Genomic DNA, 18,250 nt, shown 5'->3' with positions numbered 1-18,250 from the left:
GCAGTTTTCCCCCTCTGCTGTTCTCACCAGATTTGAGGGCTGGATGTGCAGATGCATCGCTGGTGCCGTGCTTCCCTGCATGCCTGACCTGCGGTGTTCATTTCCTGAAATTGTGTGACCTGCCTAGGCATGTTTAGTTAACTTAATTCCACACCTCCAAGGCTGTTCATTTAGCTATCTCAAACAGTACGAAAGCCTTGAGTTTATGTTTCCTACAACTAAGTAACTAAGTTAATAGCTATAGTTCAGATAAAGGCTAAAGCTAACTTGGGGCTTTCTCACTACGAGCATAATTTTGTAAAAAAAAAAAAAAAAAAATTTGATTTACAGCACTGTTTGTCTTCACTGGTTTCTATACATAGTTCAGCAAATACAGGAATCACAAATAACGCTGATTTAACAGGTACATACTCAAGCAGTTAGCTCTGGCTTTTGACTCCCGGCACTGAGAGCAGCAGGGCTGCAGGAGCCTACGAGCAGATCCCAGAAACGCTGCCAGCCAGGAGTCTTTGCTCCTTACAGATCGAGCCCTGTAAAATCTCCCGGTTTTCCAGTAACCAGCTGAGAGCACAGACCATGCTCAGCGTCCTCACAGATCTGAAAGTTGGCGAAGAAGTTTTAAACAAAGTAATGAAGTTTACTTTGTCTCTTTGAGCAGAGTTGTCTAATTCTCAGCTACGTGAAATAGCTTAATAAGGTCACTTCTTAGTCACCATTCCCTGGAGGCAAGAGAGTCGCTCCTTCATCAATCATTTTGTGAGTGTGGAGAGCAGCTTTTGTAGAAATAACCTGATAAAGCGTTTAATTGATTTACCCACTGTACCCGACAAAAACGCCGTCACTCTCAGGAAAACTGATTAGGGATTAGCAAAAGAACATGAATTTCCTACTTGCCTTAGAAATAGTACGTTAGACCAGTCCTGGCAACCCATCGCTGCACAGAAGTGTCTTGCTAATGCGAACGTGGGCTGTGATCACCCACTCCTCTGGTGCTGGGCACCTTCCTGCACCCAGCTCTTCCCTGCTCTGCAGAACTCTGCTAGATCCGTCTGCGCAGCAGTGGGAGGATTTTCCTAGTGCAGTTACTCATAGCCATACAAATCCTAATGTCTTCACAGAGAGCAGGAGGCTAAAAAAAGAAAACATCTTTCGTGGCTTTCCCAAACCCAAGCCTGGAGCTCTCGCACACCAGCCCCGCGCCGAGGGCAGCCGCCGTTTGCAGCGCGGCAGCGGGGCTCACAGGAGGGTCCTGCCTTGCTTCTAACCCTCGAGTTGGGGGAGCTTTTGCCTTGGAAAGATTAGCAGCATGTGGATTTTTTTATTTTTTTTTAATGGGAAAACTCTCAAAGGAATAAAGATTTAATTCTATTTTTAATCCTCGCCTCCTGTTGCTTCTAGTGGAGGAATGCACTTGACGCAGGGAGAGCAGCAGTGAGTCTTCCCCTCCCCAGCCAGTCCCCTGCAGACACGCAGCCTAGAGACACCCCGTCGTTTCACAGCATCCACGGCCACTTACAGCATCAGGAACAAGCTCAGCCTTTACTGCTGCCTTTGGGATAAAGGAGGATAAAGCCCAAGCAGCATCAGAGCACTAACTACACCCCCAGGAACACGGAAGAGCCAGCTCCCAAGGAGCAGCCCCCCCCCCCCCCCCCGGAAGTAGCCGGACATGGCTGGTGGGATATCTCCTCTCTGGAGAGAAAATTGGTGCTGGGCTTGCTCAGCTTGGCAAGGGATGCTGCTCCTTGGGTGCTCAGCCTCTGCCCGGGGGCTCCATCACACGTAACTGTTATGTGGGAAGACAAATGCCATCACTCCAAATGTCTCCCCCCGCTTCCTTTTCTTCCCCCAGCTTTATATGCTGAGCATGATGCCACATGGTATGGAATATCCCCTTGGTCACTGGGGTCGGCTGTCCCGGCTGTGTCCCCTCCCAACTCCTTGTGCACCCCCAGCTACTCGCTGGTGGGGAGGGGTGAGGAGCAGCAAGGGCCTTGGCTCTGGGCCAGCACTGCTCAGCAGGAACAGAAACATCCCTGTGTTATCATCAACGCTGTTTCCAGCACAGATCCAAAACACAGCCCCATAGCAGCTACTCTGAAGAAAATTAACTCTGCCCCAGCCCAAACCAGCACAACAAGCCAGTCTGGATCTGTCTGCGTGGGCGTCAGCCCTCCTGGCGTTAACACTTGGAGCTAATGCAAGCAGCCGGGATGCAGCAGGGTTGAACGCAGCTCTCGGTATGATGGACCAGCTCCTGTCCAGGGTCCGGAGCTGCGGTGTGCTGTATCCCCTCTCATCCCAGGCACTGATCCCCTGCCCTTGCTAACAGCCACAGCTGCAAGCGAAACGGCTGGGAAGCCGGCAGGGAACGTGCACACCCGTCCTCCAGCCTTCTGCCAGCCAAGGTGTACCTAAAATGTTGTTTAACCCAGTTAAGCAATTAACACTTGCTACCTAAACTATATTTTCTTTTAAAGTGGAGACTTTTCTACCTTTAGTCCAAAACATGGCCCACAAGCCTGGGCTTAAAATTAGTTTCTTAAAACAAGAGTGGCTATTGGGGAAATAACGGCTGGCTGCTGCTCCTCAGCTCCCAGCGCGGGGTTTGCTCACGCCGGCAGCTCAGCTCTCATGTCCCTTGGCGTTGCTGATCGCAGTGTGCGTGTCTGCAAATTTCTGCTCCTCTTTGCCTGCTTCCCAGATTTCATGGGTGTGTAACGAATGGGATGGAGGAGCAAACCACGCTTGGATGGGGCAAGCTCTGCTTTGGGAATCATCCTGCATTTTTAATGTTAATTGCTATCCTTTCCTCTCCCTCTGAAAACTGCTCTGTGCTTCCCTCCCTCCCAGCCACGATGCCTGGCTCTTCCCGGAGCCCACCAGCTTCGAGCCATTCCCTCGCACCCCAGGGACGCCCGGTTCGTTGGGCCTCCTGGCAGGCGCGTTATCCAAAATGCTCCAGCTAGGATGATGCCAATGGTCCAGGCACAAGGACTAGCTGTCTCCCACCATCGGGGCAGGGATGAGGCAGGGGCTGTCTGCGTGGGAGCTCCGCTGTGCTCCAAGACGGTGCCTGGAGCTGGCTCAGGGGGGGACCTGCAGTCGCTCCAGGAGCAGCCTGGCCGCTCCTGCTCCCCGGGGCTGCCTGCACCGACCCGCTGAGCCGGCCCCAGCCCAGCCGATGTGCTGCACGAGGCGAAACAGAAAGCCAGCCTCCAAAGCGGGTCACTTAGGTCTTTAATAAAATATACAGTATGCATCCCATGCATAGATAGAAAATTAATTTACATGCTCTTTTAATTATTTGCATAATGCTCTTTAATTAATACATGTAATTTAGTCTTCACATTTTAATACATTTTGCTACTGGAATATTTATGGAGAGAAGGGGAAACTCCTTCCTTTATTCAAGTAACAGTGCAGCGGGAGCTGGTCGGAGCAGATGATGGAGCTCACCAGTCCCAGCTCACAGTCAGAATGAGCACAGAGCAGACCACAAACCGTTGATACTGGAAGACTCGATGATGTCAGGAGTGTGAGCACCCTCCCATCCCACGCCGCTGTTCCTTGGGGCCCCTCCCTGTGTCCCACTGGGGTTCAGTGCTGCATCCGCACTGCAGCCGGCGTTGGTTTGTGCTCCCCATGATCAGCAGATTGCCACAGGCAGAGCCAGCAACTGGGGCTGTGCCAAAAGCCAGCCAGGACAACCAGCGACAAACGCCACCACCCAGGGGCCTGGGGCCATCCTGCAGCCAGCAACATATTTTTGAGCCGATTAGGTGATTAGGTGCACATTTCTCCTGCCTGGAACAGGCATTGCTGGGTGTATTCCTCTGTGCACAAAGGAGTTGCAAAACTTCCAAACAGAGAACCAGGGGGTCAAGGAAAAACTCTGTGGGGAATTAATGCTGTGCTGGGAGCAGCCCCGAATGTGCTCAGCTGGGTGGGGGATCCGGGCGGAAAGGGGGCCCTGGGTCTCAGATGGACCTCCCTGCCCGGCGGTGAGCTGCTCAGAGGCTGCGGTGACGAGGAGCAGTGCAAGGTCCCCTCTGGCCTGGCTCTCCCACGGACATGGGGGGTGCTCCCTCCCTGCGGAGGGAAGGTGTGTGCATCAGCACCCGCAGAGCTCAGCTCCCTGCAGGGACAGAGGTGATGCCCGGGGCAGTGTGACCCCCTCCTTACAGCGCTCCTGGCTGGCCCCAAGGCAGGCGGGGATGAGGCAGTAGAGCGAAGCCAGGCTGGGGGTTGTGGCCAGGGGGACCAAGGCACATGCCGAATCCTGCAAAGCACATGGCTTTGGTCATTTCCTCCACCCCATCACGGGCTGCTGCAACCCCTGGGCTCCCTGGCAGCTCTTCCCACAGTGCAAATCACGAGTGTACGGCACTGGCTGAGGCAGCTTCTCCATGCCCAGGAGCGTACCCCCATGTTTGCTTCCTGACAGCCCTCGGCAGGGACTCTGCCTCCTCTCTGCCCTGGGGGCTGGGAGCCAGCAGCCACAGAGAGCAGCCGCTCCTCCAAAACAAATACCCCGTGGCGTGGGAGCCCCATGCAGCAAAGGGCTTGTGGGGCAGAGCCCCACCGGGGGTGACCCCTTGGTTCTCCCAGCTTGATCCCCTCTGGCCGGTCCTGCCTCGGAGCACAGCGTCCCTTTTGCCCGGTCACCCCCAGTGGGTGACCCCCCTGCACGGACAGTGTTGCCAGCTGTGCCACGCTCCCAGCACAGCCCCCAGACCCAGATCCCTGGGGGTCCCAGTGGGGGCAGCGCAGGAGACCAGTTCCACCCCAATTGCAATGGCAGGAAGGTAAGGTCCTGTCAGTTCCATTGCTGGGGCTGGGGACAGTGGGGCTCACCCTGAGCTGGACACCACATCTCCTCCCATACAGACTCCTTTCCAACCCCCTTTCTCCCGGCCGGTGGGGCAGCTGAGCCTTTTGAGGCTGTTTCCTGCTGGGGGTAGGACAAGATTGGAGCTGGAGTTGATGCCAAGCTGGCACAGGACCCGCAAGGGCAGCCAGCCTGGGCAGGGGCTGTCACCCTCACACTATTTAACCTCACCCTGGACAACACAAAGCCTGAGGGCAGAGGAGCGTTCCCCTTCACGCACCAGGACTGTGCCTGATCCAGGGTCACCTGTATTTCTCTTTTTCTCACTCCCTTTCTGGCAGGGCTATGTCCAGCACCGCAGCCACCACTTGCAGCCACGGGGGAGCAGGGCTGTCGCTAGATGAAGGCTGAGACACGTCCAGGCAGACCTGGCTGCTGCATCCCGGGGGCTGTGGCACCCACTGGGCATCTCCTCCAGCCCCTCCTGTCCGTTGCAGGGCAGGGGGGACACCAGGCACGGTGCGAGACGGGGAGAGCCTGGCTCCCCCGCTGTGTCCTGGTGCAACAGCCATGCCGTGCTCGCGGTGAGCAAGCAGGTCCCGCACAGGCCCCGGTGCTGCAGCGTGGTGGGGTCAGGGGGTCGGGTGGGCGCCGGGGGTCAGACCGCGGCGGTCAGGGCTGCCTCTGCCCAGGGAGGTCTCGCTCAGAGCGTCTGAGTCTCGGTCGTGGCTGGAGGTGCTCTCCACGTCCTCGGGGTCTCTCTTCCCGCTGTTCCTCACGGCCGCCTCCAGCGCCTTCTGCTTGCGGTAGAAGTGGGAGAACTTGTTGAAGATGATCGTGATGGGCAGCGCCACGACCAGGATGCCCCCCAGGATGCAGCCCGAGGCGGCCAGCTTGCCTGCCACGGTGACGGGTACCACATCACCGTAGCCCACAGTGGTCATGCTGACGGTGCCCCACCACCAGCACGCCGGGATGGTGTCGAAGCCGACATCTTCCTCCTTCTCGGCAGTGTATGCCACACCAGAGAAGACAGAGACCCCCACGGCCAGGTAGAGCAGCAGGATCCCCACCTCCCGGTAGCTGTGCTAGAAGACAAAGAAAAGCGGTGGTCAGTGGGTGCCGCCGCACCCGTCACAGCCAGGACACCAGGATCCCGCAGCGCAAATACAGCCCTGCACGCAGACTCCCTGCCCACCTCCGTCGGGGATCTCGATGCCTCCATCCATCTCTGCCATGGGATGTCCTGCTGCAGGGCCGGGCTCAGACGGGTTGGGGGGTGCGTGGGTGACCCCCACCTGGAGTGAGTGGGGCAGCCAGGAAATCAGCCCTGGCGCCCACAGCCGCCCCTCTGCCCTCCTCCATCCTGCGAAGAGGAGGCCGTGCCGGGAGGGAACGGGGACCTGCGCTTCCCAGCTCCCCCGCCTCCAGCACTCGCTCCGACCTGATCTCGGCTAACAATATTTAGACACATTTTCCTTTTATCTTGGCAGGTCCCCAGAAACCACCTAATAGGCAGCCTCTAAGTGAAGCGATTTGTATCTTCCCAAGATGCTGGCAATGTGCTCGCAGGGAGGGTGCGCGCCGCTGCTGCAGGCTCAGCTCTGGCTCTTTCCTGGGTGCCAGCCCCGGGCTGCCGGGCACCCACAGCCAGAGCCCCAGGGACCTGATCCCTCCTATACCCAACACCACCTACAGTCTCAGCAGCCATTTAACCCTTTGTTACACACATAGGGGGGATTTTTTCTTGCAGAAACTACTGTTTCTGAGATAATTTCCCATCAGGTTTTGCTGCTCCTCCATGGGATGCTCGAAGTGAACCTCAGAGCTGACGTGGATCCAAGCAGCCCTGGTCATCAGGTCAGTCTGGGGATCCATCCAACAGCAGTGTGGGCTGGTCCTAGCACCCATCGCCACAGGGTGCTGCACCCCCCGGCTGGATGACCCCCACCCTGAGGGTCTTGGAGCCCTGGTGGGAACGTGGCCATGGGACACCCAACCTCCCAGGACCTGGGGGGACAAATTGGCAGCAGAGGTGTGCAGCACTCCTTGAAGAAGCTATCGTTTCTCTGGTTTCCAACTAAAACATTTGTGTTGCAATCTTTCTTTGGATATTCTTAATTTTAGAGCAAAGTATAAACGTGTGCCAAAAGCCTGGGGGAAGAAAGGCGGTGGGCAGCTGGGGGACACGGCAGCAAGTGAGGCCGGGAAGGGACTGCTGGAGGACAAGCTGGGACCAGGCACACCGCTATGGGCCAGCACCCAGCTCCTGCCCCGTCCCACGGCTGGCGAGGTGTGAGCCAAGGGGACGCAGCGGGGATGGGGACCCCCGGCACAGCCCGCTCGTAAAGCCTCACAGCCCGGGAGGGGACCGTTTTCTGGCAGGGCCAGGCTAACCACCCGCCAGTGCCAAAGCCACCGCCGTCCTCACAGCACGGCTAGTCCACTCGCTTTTTGATTGTCACAAGCGAATTTCTTGGATGTTTCTGCCCACTGATCTGCTAGCTTGCTCTTCACCTTTGGAGGAAAGGAAAGCAGAGCTCTGATCATGGGGGTTTTTTTCCCCAGTCTCCTAACAGGCAGAGAATGCTTTAGTGGAGACCACATAATGACTAAACAAAACAACAGCTGAGCAAAGCAAACAGCAGAAGATGTGGGAAAAGAGCTTCCATTGTCAAGACAAGACATAAAGGAGGTGGATTCATGGCAGGGAGCAAAAAGACTTTGCTTAGATTGCTGGCAAAAGCTGCTCAGCCAGCAGTACCGAGGGGAAATAATCTCCTCCTCCGTTGCCTGTGGCTGCAAATGCCCTACAGCAGCTCCAAGGAGCTCCTTGGGAAGGACAAACAGCTCAGAACCACAGAGTTTCAAGGATGTATCACTTAGCCATGGAAGACTTGCTCCTGGTTGCAGCTTAACAGCACGTCTGTACGTCCCAGCTGGGGAGCAGCAGAGCCAAATAACCTTATACATTTTTAAAGAGTATCAGTTATGGCCCTGGGATGTGTTGGAGGGGGAAGGCGAGGGGGAAGGCAGGCAGCTCGATAACTCCTCCTGCTTTAATTTACAAGCAGGGTAAGGGCTTGTGGCACAGGGGAGGCTCCAGGAACCTCCCAGAATCCCATGCTGGTCGGGGTTGGAAGAGACCTCTGGAGATCATCTAGTCCAACCCCCTGCTAAAGCAGGATCACCTAGAGCAGGTTGCACAGGATCACATCCAGGCAGGTCTTGGATACCTCCAGAGAAGGAGACTCCACAACATCTCTGGGCAGCCTGCCACAGCTGATCCTCAGGCACTGGCTGCCACCTATTTGCAGCCATTTATCCTCCAAACGTGTGGTTCACTCATTGATCCAGGGGCAGGCAGCCACAGCTGGGGTTCGGGTGGGGATGCAGGCTTAGCCTGTGGTTCAGGTGGGGATGGAGTTTTGGCCATGGTTTGGGTGGGATGCAGGCTTAGGAAGCAGCCAGCCTTGGGGGAGGAGATGATGGGTCACGAAAGGCTGCAGGGAAACAGCCACCCTAGCAGCAGTCTCTTTGGGCTCCTGCCTTGGCAGAAGGTCTGCCTGCCCTTGGGACAGCCATGGGCCATGCAAGCGCTCCTTCCCTTGCTGAATGCACATCTTTCCTCCAGTACAGCAGAAGACAAATGAAATGGAAGAGCTTGGTTTGAGCATGGCTGGAGATACCAGCATGGGGACCGAGCACAGAGATGGCCCACAGTAGTGACAGCAGGGTGATGTATCCGCTGTCTGGGGACGTGCAGCTCTGGCTCTTCCAACCTATTCGTGTGTTCAGGCCCCTAAGGGGACAGACAGCAACTCTTGTAGATCCCTGCAGGTACCCAAATTACTCAGTGCCTATCACCTATTGACTGCCGGTGGGAGACAGGCACCAGACCCGCATCGGGGAAGCCGCAATAGCGGTAATGGATGTCGTACACAGCGGGGAGGAAGAGCAGAGGCATGTGGGAAGCCTCTCCTCAAATTAAATAGACCCTGGATCAGGCCCCAAGCAATCTGAAGATGGTTCAGAGTTTATGATGCACTAATAGCAGAAATCCCTCTGCTAGCACTTTTGTGGCAGGGGAGCAATTATTCGGCTTGCCAGAGCCATCACTCCTGCTTCCTGGCTGTTAACAGCCTTTACTCCTCTGCTGCTGCTTTATGCTCTTGCAATAGGAAGTAAATTATGATTAGCAAGACGTTGTAATTTATGTGCCCAGTAAATCACAATGCCAAGCTGCTGCGTCAGATTTGTGTCTTCACTCATCCCCATTTAGAGCTGGCTCCGGAGTCCCCGGGAAGCGGTACTTTCCAGCACGTCACTCTGTGAATCAGCGGCTTGACAGAGGCCGGAGTCGGGATGCTGCCGGCTCCCCAGATCTTGTCTGCTGCTTAATAACATGCAGATGAGCTCATCAGTCCCTGCTCTGCTGCAACGTGTTGTTCACGCTTAAATGGAGCACTGAAAGGGTTCAGGGAGCCCTTCCCACGTGTACAATTTTATTTAAATTCTGCAAGCAGTGTTACATCGGCCTGTCACTTGCTAATTGCTCTTTCAAGGTGAATGTTCAGAACTAAGTATGATGCAGGTAGGACTTGAGGCATTTTCATGTCCAACAATCCTCCCTGGACCCCATTTTCAGCAGGCTTTGAGGATACCAGGAATTTTTTCCACCCATTTTTTCTGATGCTCTGTGGGATTAGCAGGATTAGTGCTGGGCTGGGCTGGTCCTGCTTCACAGCAGAAGTTGGCAGAAGACCTTTCCTACTTCCCCTCCTTGTCTCCAGCCATGCTTGAGGTTTGCTTTTCTCCATGGCTCACCTGTGGGAATGGGTCTAACCCTGGCAGTCAAGTCCTGATGACACCAGGACATCCCATGCTGGCCCTGCTGTGGCTGCAGCAGTGACAAACAGGGTGTCCCCAGCCGCAGCTGTGCCCGCTCCCTCCCTGCGATGGCCCTTCAGTGGGAGCAGCACCGGGAGCTGTGGCTCTGGCCCTTGCCAGGTGCTGAGTGGGAGAAGATCGTGCCTTTGGTTGAATTTCAAGCTCTGTTATGAAGATTGCTTTCCTTGGCCACTTGTTTGGCACAACATTTGTTTGAAGGGAGGAAAGGCATGGGGATATTTCATGAGCAGTGCTTGCAAAACAGTCTTCTGGTCTAAATGTGTGGACCAGAGGTGGTCCTGTGAGGAGAGGAGATGTTTGTCCTGGTTGACCCCCTCCCTGTGCCTAGCACAAGCCCTGTGCGTAGTGGGGCATTGGGAGTGTGTGTCACTCTGCGTCTTGGCAGGCTCGAGGATCAGTTTTAGGATTTCTCTTGATGTGGTCACCAAGAATCAGAGGCAATTAAAGGCTGAGTTTAATTGGCCTCTGCATCAGGCTAGATTTTCTGTGTAAGCGCAGAAGGTGAAGGGACGGTTCCACCCTCCCCAGATTCGGGCACGTGTCCCTCAGCATGAGGGGGATGGTGGAGGGATGGATGGTGGGGGAGAGTGCAGAGCTGCACAGGGCACCATGGCTGGTCCATGCCACGCAGCCAAGCTGCAGTGATGGAAGTCTAGGCTGCAGCACCAGGCTTGGTGAGGATTTCATGATAGCTTCATGCTGTGACTCTTGTCACAGCTGATCTTGGCCTGTCTAAGGAGGCTGGGGTTGCTGCAGAGGGCGTTTGGAGAAACGCAGCCTTGGGGCATGCCATGGAGGATGAGGACCTCCTCTCACTAAACCTGCAGGGGTGCCACATCCCAGCATGCTTGGACTCTGGTCCTTCACTGTCTCAGCATCTCCTCATCCAGCTCTTCCTCCTGAGGACCACATGGTCCTGGGCTGTTTCCTCCGGCCCTGCATGCTGTGCTTTCCCTGAGCCTCTCCAGCACACTGTGGGGCAGCTGCTGGTAGCCCAGGCTCTGCTGGGGACACGCACCCTGCCTGGAGCTGGTTGTCCCAGGCCCTGCACCTAACCTTCTGCTTTTCTATCGCTGCTCTGCGCCACTCATGGTTATCCATGTCCCAGTCCCAACCTCATCATACTCTGGAGCATCCAAGAGTCAGCTCAGCTGGACCAAGATGTCTATGTCTCCCTAGATATGCAGACACCAACGTATGGATGCTGGTCTCCAGCCAGCTGGCAGCATGCCCTTAGGAGATTCCCCCTTCTCCCAGACTAAGGACAGGAGCAGCTCCGAGCCACACATGCTGGTGCTGCTATACCCAACAACTGCTGGCTGGCCCAGTCCCTGCTGAGGAGGTTGCTCACAGCCTGGCTAGGCACTGACCCACTTCTGGTGGGACATCACCATCCACCCATGCACGGCTGAGTCTGTTCCAACACTGTGTAATGGGGCTTGCACATGGAGAAGGGGTGGCTGAGTCCCTGGAAGCACCAGTTATCCATGAAGCAAAGTCTACAAGCAATGGGGTGAATTCCTGTTTACTATGTGTACTAAGAGGACTCATGTAGTGCTCCTCACACTTAGTTGCTTTAGCAGACACAGAAACCAGTGACCCAGCCCACCACCCTAAGCACACTCACCAGACACTAGCCAGAGCTGGTAGCTTACTGGGAACAGGAATGTCCACATCCCCCAGCCACACCAGAGGTCTCCTTCTTACCCGGAGACTATAGGAGTAGATAAGGAGATAGAGAGCCCATTTACCTTCAAGGTGGCCCCCAGCGACCTCAGTCCGGTGGAGTGCCGAGCCAGCTTCAGCACTCGGAATATTCTCATGAGCCGAAACACCTGCACAACCTTGCCCAGGTTGCCCAGCTCCGAGTCACTGCCCATGGTCACGTCCACCAAAAGGGTGAAGTAGAAGGGCAGCACCGAGACAATGTCAATTAGGTTCAGCGGGTGCTTGAAGAACTTCCTGGGGTTGGGGGAGAGCAGGAGGCGAGAAGACACTTCGAAGGTGAACCAGGAGATGCAGAAATACTCCAGCTTGTGCAGCACGGGTTCATCGAGCACGTTGCCGTTCTCATCCACCTCCTGGTACTCGGGCATGCTGTGGATGCACATGGTGGCTATGGAAACCAGCACCACGCTGATGGACACGAAGCTGAAGAGTTTGCTGGGGATGGAGTAGCCGGGGTTCTCCATGGTGAGCCAGAGGCGTTTGCGCACGTTGCCGCAGCGCAGCGTGCTGTAGTGCAGCAGGTCGTGGTTGATGTCGGAGATCTCATCGGGGGATGTGTCCACACTGCTGACTTCGCTCTCCTCGTCCCAGTTGTGGTGCCGGCTCTCCAGCTTGCGCTCGTGGTAGCGGTAGCTGCAGCAGGAGTCCAGGAAGAACTCATTGATGCCCCAGTACTCGATCTCCTGGCAGAAGGAGAAGACGCACAGCTCCTCCATGACGTGCAGCTTCCCCGTCTGGTAGAAGTGGAGCACGTAGAGGAAGAAGCCAGGGTTTCGGTCGAAGTAGAACTCCCTGGCGCTCACATCGTAGTCATCGCAGAGCTGCAGGATGGACTCCTCCGAGTCGCAGGAGAGCAGGCGTCCCAGGCGGGTGTCGGGGAACTTGGAGAGGGCGCTGGAGCTGAGCCGCCTTCTCAGACCCCCCACGTTGATGTTGATAACGTCCTCCTCAAAACCGGGACCCCAGAAATTTAAGGTCTTGTTGACCATGATCAGCAGAGCAGGAGCTGGTTCCGCCTGCGGGCGAGACAGAGCCGGGCTGGAGGGGACGCAGGGCTCCCCCCGCTCCAGGTGCTCCCGTGGGGGAGAGGGCCAGAAGCACCCTGGGGAGCGAGGAGGGATGCTCACATGTTGAAAAGGGAGGCCCAGGGAGAGGGGAGGGCAGAGAAACAGCTTTGGGCAGTTGTTCTTCAGTGGCATGCAAGGAGGGGGAAAAAAAAGCCAATGATTTTTCCAGGTCCAACTTTCCCTTGCTTTTCTTTTAACCTCTTCAAGCTCCTCCCTTTGCTAAGGCCCTGCGGGAGGCAGTTTACTGCACCTCCGGCACCTCATCCCTGGGGCTTTCCTTGTTCAAACAGGTAATTAGTCACTGAAGAGAGGAGTTATCCCCCAAAGAGCCTCCCCTGTGGAAAAACCAGATCTCACGCTGCCCCGTGCTCATCAAATTGGTGCCGCAGTGATTCTGCCAAAGAGCTTTGTAGCCCGACTGCCTACGTTGCTAATTAGACCTGGTCAACAAGTCCTTAGATGGTGCAGCCTTCCCAGCAGCAAAGGCGGCTTTGCCAAAATCAAAGTGTTTTCACAGAAGGTGTCGGTTTTAGGGAGAATTTCAGTGGAAGAAGTGTCAAAATAATAAATCTGCTTGCTTTGTTTCCCCTTGTGTGTTCTGTCATGCAAAATATTAAGATTATTTTTATAATATTGAAACATAACAAAAACATGATTCAGAATCATTGATGACTCTGAATTAACAACCTGTATGTGGGTAGGGAAATAAAAATCAAAGTTTTGATTTGTGCTGTTTCAGGGAACCGGGCTTTTCCACACAGCAAACATTCTGTTTTCTAATGAGCAGCAGTTAAAGCATCTAATAAAGAGAAGCATTCCTACACCTTCAAATGCATTTGCCTGTCTTGACCAGAAGCTTAGAATAAAAAGGCAAATAAAAAGGTTTGTGAGCTTCCTGCGTCACCTTGAAATCAGACTTCTTCCCCCCTCCCTTATCTGTCAAAACGCCTGGGGATGCAGGGAGCAGCCCCGGACCCACACGGTCGCCCCGTTCCCGGCACAGGAGCACTGGGTGTCCCCCGCAGGGACGCTGCCTTTGCTCCCTTGGTCGAGGAAGTATGTTTGTCCCCACGGGTCGGTTGCTTTGGAGAAATCCTGCTATTAGGTGTGACTTGCTCCTGAGCTCTGCTCGCACCTCAGGCTCACTGCTGGTACCGACACGACTTCTGCAGCCGCCGATGCTTTTGCTGCAGCGGTCACTGAGGCATTTCAGACCTCCAGTCGGGCCTGTTTCCCATCTCAAAGGCTTCTGCCCCTGGTTTCAATCAGCCAGCTGCTGGTTAGAAAAATCCCTCACCTTCTCTGTCCTGTATCACCCAGCCTTTTCAAACTTTTGTGCGACGCAGGGACAGAGGCCAGACAGGCAGCGGGAGCCAAGGGAAAGGCTGCAGCAGCCCCCGCGGTGATGCCCAGGTGCCCCCAGACCCCGCACAGGACAGTCCGGTCCGACAGCAGCCACCGAGGGCCAAGGCTGGGTCAGTGAGACGAGGCGGGTGCCCCCCCACCCCGGGGAATCTCCGTTCCCCTGCGGACCCCATTGCACCCCGGCCCTGCGTTGCTCCCAGGGCATCTCATGGGGTTAATGGGGCAAAGCCCAAAGCAGGGGAAGGGCTCTGCGTGTTTTCCAGTCTCTGAGAAATGCAGTGTAAAAGGTTTGTCAGACCGGGAGGGACCTTGGGGGACATTTCCACATCCAAAGCTGGAGGTCAGAGCAGAGCTGGAGAGGAACCGGTACCAGAGTAATGGTTAGAAATAAACCCCAGAGGGGTGTTTTTAAGCTGGGCAGGCCTTGTGGGTGCAGCAAACACCAGATTAGTGTGAAATGGCCTGGCAGAGGCATCTGCTAACTCCACTGCATCTCCCAGCCAGGGCTCCTTAAAGACACAGGATTTGCACCACCAAGCCATTACTCCATGTCTGGAGGAGGCAACCGGCTTGTGATAAGCCTCAGAACTTAATGGACTCATTGTCTTGCCTTTCAAGGGGGAGTAAAAAAAAGAAGTATCAACTTTTTTAATGCTTCAGACAAAAGCAAGGGAGAAAAAGGGGTGTAAATGCTCCTTTTCAGGGATAAATTGGAATTTCTGTGACAGATTAGCTTTTCCAGGGAAGACATCACGCAGCCCATCTGTGGGGTGGGGATGACTAATCCAGGTTCCTTGCAGAAGGATGCTCATGCATTCAGGCTACAAACACACACACACACACACATACTCACACACCGCCGTGGGAGTGGGACTGTGGGATCCAGCTTATCCCACACCCATCCTCAGCCTGTTTCCATACCTGCCCTATACAGCACCAACTCCAGAAGGCCAGGCCAAATGTGACCAAAATCAATGGAAAGGTGGTTTTTGGGGCTGGGCTGGGGCACGGGGCAGCCCGGAGGGCTACCGGGGGCTGTGCCGGGATGGCAGGACAAGCCTAAAGCCATGCTCCAGCTCAGCAGGACCATCCCCAGCGCATCGCTGTGCTGCGCGGCTGCGGCTCTGGGTGAGACGTGCCAAACGTCGAGAGCCAGGAGGGAGCCGGCTCCCACCTCTCTCCCAGTTCAAAAAAAAAACCCGAGTGGGTGTCAGGACCCTGCAAGCCTTTGCACCCCCGGGAATCCCTCCTGCACAGGAAGCAGAGCGAGGAGAAGGGTCGCGAACCGTCTGTGATCCTCCTTTCTGATGTTCGCTTCTGAATAGAGCAAATTATTTCTGCCCACATACAGCTTTCATCTAGGAATGTGAAGCAGCAATTAATAGTTTTATAACTCTTTTGCCTACTTGTTTCATGACTAGCTAAGCTCAGCTTTAGAACAAAACTGGGGTTTGGACTAAGATCTCCCCTGTCGGATCATCAAAATATCTGCCTGTCTCACATTTGCAGGGATATCTGCTGGGAAACAGAAGCTTACTTTGGGAAGGGTGGGTGGGTTTTTATTTTAAAGCACAATGGATAGAGAATACAAATGCGTCTGTCTGGAATAATGTGAATTTGCAAAATTTTCCTTTAGTTAACCCAAATTTCCATGAATGATTGGAAAGATAGAACAGATAAAGCCAGTCTCTCTGGTAAATTATGAAATATATTGTAAGCTATTTTAAGGAGACGACCATCAGAATTACACAAGCCCAGTGTGAGCTGGGTGTTGGGTGTTCAAATGAATATGTATCTTGTGGAGAAAAAAATCTCTGATATATGCATTTATGACAGTAAAAAATATAAAAACAGATCAAGCATATCTGTAAGAAATGCTAGAAGAGTTTCCCTTGACAACATTTTTTTTTTTCTTAAAGGCTTTCAAATGGAAGTTATGTACATTTATTCTAACTGGCAGAGGGGACCCAAGGGAGTGGGAAGGAAGATGCTAATAGACATTCAAGTGAGGATGCAGCAAGTGCAGGGAGTATTGTACACAGGGGCTTTTCCAACCAGGTACAATGGATTTAGATTAACAGTCCAAATAAAAAGCCCTGTACTTACAGCTCAGCGAGGCTTCCCAGCAGGGAGTCGTGTGGCTTGTCTCAAAGGAGCCATTAGAAATGCGTAGAGAAGGAGGAAACCCCTCATCCTTTGCCTGTAGCCCAGTCCCAAATGCCCCGTCACCGCAGGCTTGTGACCCTGCACGTCCCAGGTGTGCAGGGCTGGTGGCTGCAAACCGCTGGAGGAAGTCCTGCATGGGATGCCCATGGGGCTGGGGTAGGGCTGGGGGTCCCCTGCTGGGTACCTTGTGGGGGAATGGGGCTGGGTCACCTCCCAGCTCCTGCAGGATGGTGTCCCCATCAGTCATGTGCTGGGGCAGGACTGGGGAGACACCTGCTTTCTGGTCATCCAGAAGTGCCCCTGCAGACCCCCTCCCCATCACCGACCGTCCCTGTACCCATCGCCCTGAAGATGCTCAGGACCAAGCCCTTCCTTGGCGGGGGGGTTTGCCAGGCGGGCAGCGGGGAGCATAGAAGGGGGATGCCCACTGCCGGCTGCTCCCTGCAGGCAGAGCATAAGCTGCTGCTGCACGCTGAGGGGCCACCAAAATGCCCAGGGCTGGGGATGCAGATGACGGGGGGGGGGGACTCCCTGCCTGTCTCGGGGCGCAGGACGGGGTGATTACCAATAGCTCGGCTTTCTACTGCGAGCGGGCAGCCCAGCGCCTGCTGCAGATGATGTCCTGCCCTGTGCCAGCCTCTGCTCCCAGGTCCCACGCAGTGGGTGCACAGCTCTCCGGAGGGGACCCCCGCGCCCTGCCCTGCTCCCGGGGGAGGAGGGGATGCAGCCCCCGTGGGGGGAAGGCTTCGGGGAGAGGGACTCTCCTACACCCGCCTGCAGAAGGACCAGGGGGAGTGTCCCTGTACCCCGGGTCCCACCAGCATCCCAGGATGCGGGTGCTGGCACAGGGGCTCCCTGCTCATCCCGGGATGTCGGTACCTCGCTTCCCCGCTCATCCCGGTGTGCCGCTGCCCCCATCCCTGCTCACCCCCGCATGCCGCTGCTCCGGTTGCCCTCTCACCCCGGGATGCCGGTGCCCCGGCTGCCTGCCGCGCCCCAGGGCGCTGATCCCTGCAATGCCCGGGGATGCCGGTACCCCGGGTTGCCGGGATGCCGGTGCCCCGGTCCCTGCTGTTCCCTGGGTTGCCGATCCCACGGTCCTCGCCCCGCCCCGGGACGCCGGTGCCCGCAGCGCCCCGGGATGCCGGCGCCCCGGGTCCCCGCGATGCCGGTGCCTGCCGCACCCCGGGTGCCGGAGCCCGGCCCCGCGCCGCCGCTCACCTGCCTCGGCGCCGCCCCCGCCGCAGCGTTGCGCGCCCGGCGCGGAGCCGCGGAGCCCTGCGGGGCCGGCGGCGGCGGCAGAAACTCCGCGGGGCCGGAGGGGGGTCCCGCCCGCAGCCCCTCCCGGAGGTGCCGCCCTCCGGCCCGCCCGCCCGGAGCCGCGGGGTGGGAGCGGGGAGGGGAGGCCGGTCCCCGGTGGCTGCGATAGAGCCGGAGCGGAGCGGGGTGCGTGTCCCCGTACCCTGGGGCGGCCCCTGAGCTCTGTGCAGGGCAGAGGGCTGGGGATGCCCGAGGGTGCCCGGGGGGGGGGGGGGGGAAACCCCACCTCGTCCCCCGAGGAAGCCCACCGGGACCAGAAGACGGGGGACCCGATTTTGGCAAAACCGGCTGGTGCGTCGGCACAGCTCCGGTGTGAGGCAGGCGGTTTATCCCGCAAAGGCAGCGCTGCGGCGGCCGTGCGGGACCAAGCCAAGGATGGCAGCAGGATAGGAAACCTGGGCCAGGCGTGGGTACACCTGCCGCGATCGCCTTACCTGCTGGAAGTGCCCTTAGCAGCCGGCAGAGCCTGCGGGACGGCTGGTGGGAGCCGTGATGGGGGTACGTGCCTCGCCCGGCCCTGGCCTACCCCAGCTCTTTGCAAAGTTGCCCAAGTGGCAAACGCTGCCCTTGGGGGGCTGAGCCCCTGGAGCTATGTGGGGTGCAGCGTGCTGTCCCGTGCCACGGGCGTTCAGGCCGAGCAGGGCCCCAGCAGCGGTGCCGCCCTGCGCCGGGCAGACGATGCGCCTCTGCCCTCGCAGTCGCCCTCCATGCGATCCAGCTCCATCTTCCTCCTTGGGACAGGGGCTGCATAGGGCACCAGGGCAGCCCCCCAGGTAAGAGCCCCCCTGGCTCGCTGAGCTCCCTGTTGTCTCTTTAGAGGCTCGTTGGGAGGTGGGTGAAGGCAGTGACTCCCAGGCATGGC

At 56.6% G+C, this 18,250-nt stretch overlaps 1 protein-coding gene across 7 annotated transcripts; it reads right to left on the bottom strand.

Annotated features, from left to right (window-relative positions):
- Positions 1 to 3,229: 3,229 nt before the first annotated feature.
- On the bottom strand, positions 3,230 to 17,416 carry KCNS1 (potassium voltage-gated channel modifier subfamily S member 1). 7 transcript variants are annotated; one of them, XM_075768911.1, is made up of 3 exons: positions 17,290 to 17,416; positions 11,494 to 12,486; positions 3,230 to 5,919 (listed from the first exon to the last, which is right to left on the bottom strand). In XM_075768911.1, the coding sequence occupies exons 2-3, from the start codon at positions 12,457 to 12,459 to the stop codon at positions 5,464 to 5,466; spliced, it is 1,422 nt and encodes a 473-aa protein (XP_075625026.1). In that variant the 5' UTR covers positions 12,460 to 12,486; positions 17,290 to 17,416; the 3' UTR covers positions 3,230 to 5,463. The 7 variants fall into 7 exon arrangements, with proteins under 7 accessions (XP_075625026.1, XP_075625025.1, XP_075625027.1 ...); XM_075768910.1 differs by having other exon boundaries at positions 11,494 to 13,135; positions 17,290 to 17,404; XM_075768912.1 differs by lacking the exon at positions 17,290 to 17,416 and adding an exon at positions 16,997 to 17,127.
- Between the last annotated feature and the right edge of the window lie 834 nt (positions 17,417 to 18,250).

The sequence above is a fragment of the Balearica regulorum genome, chromosome 16 (assembly GCF_011004875.1).
Source record: "Balearica regulorum gibbericeps isolate bBalReg1 chromosome 16, bBalReg1.pri, whole genome shotgun sequence".
In the NCBI taxonomy this organism is placed as follows: Eukaryota; Metazoa; Chordata; class Aves; order Gruiformes; family Gruidae; genus Balearica; species Balearica regulorum.
Note: the sequence above shows the minus strand (reverse complement) of the source record. Positions and strands in the feature narration are given on the sequence as shown.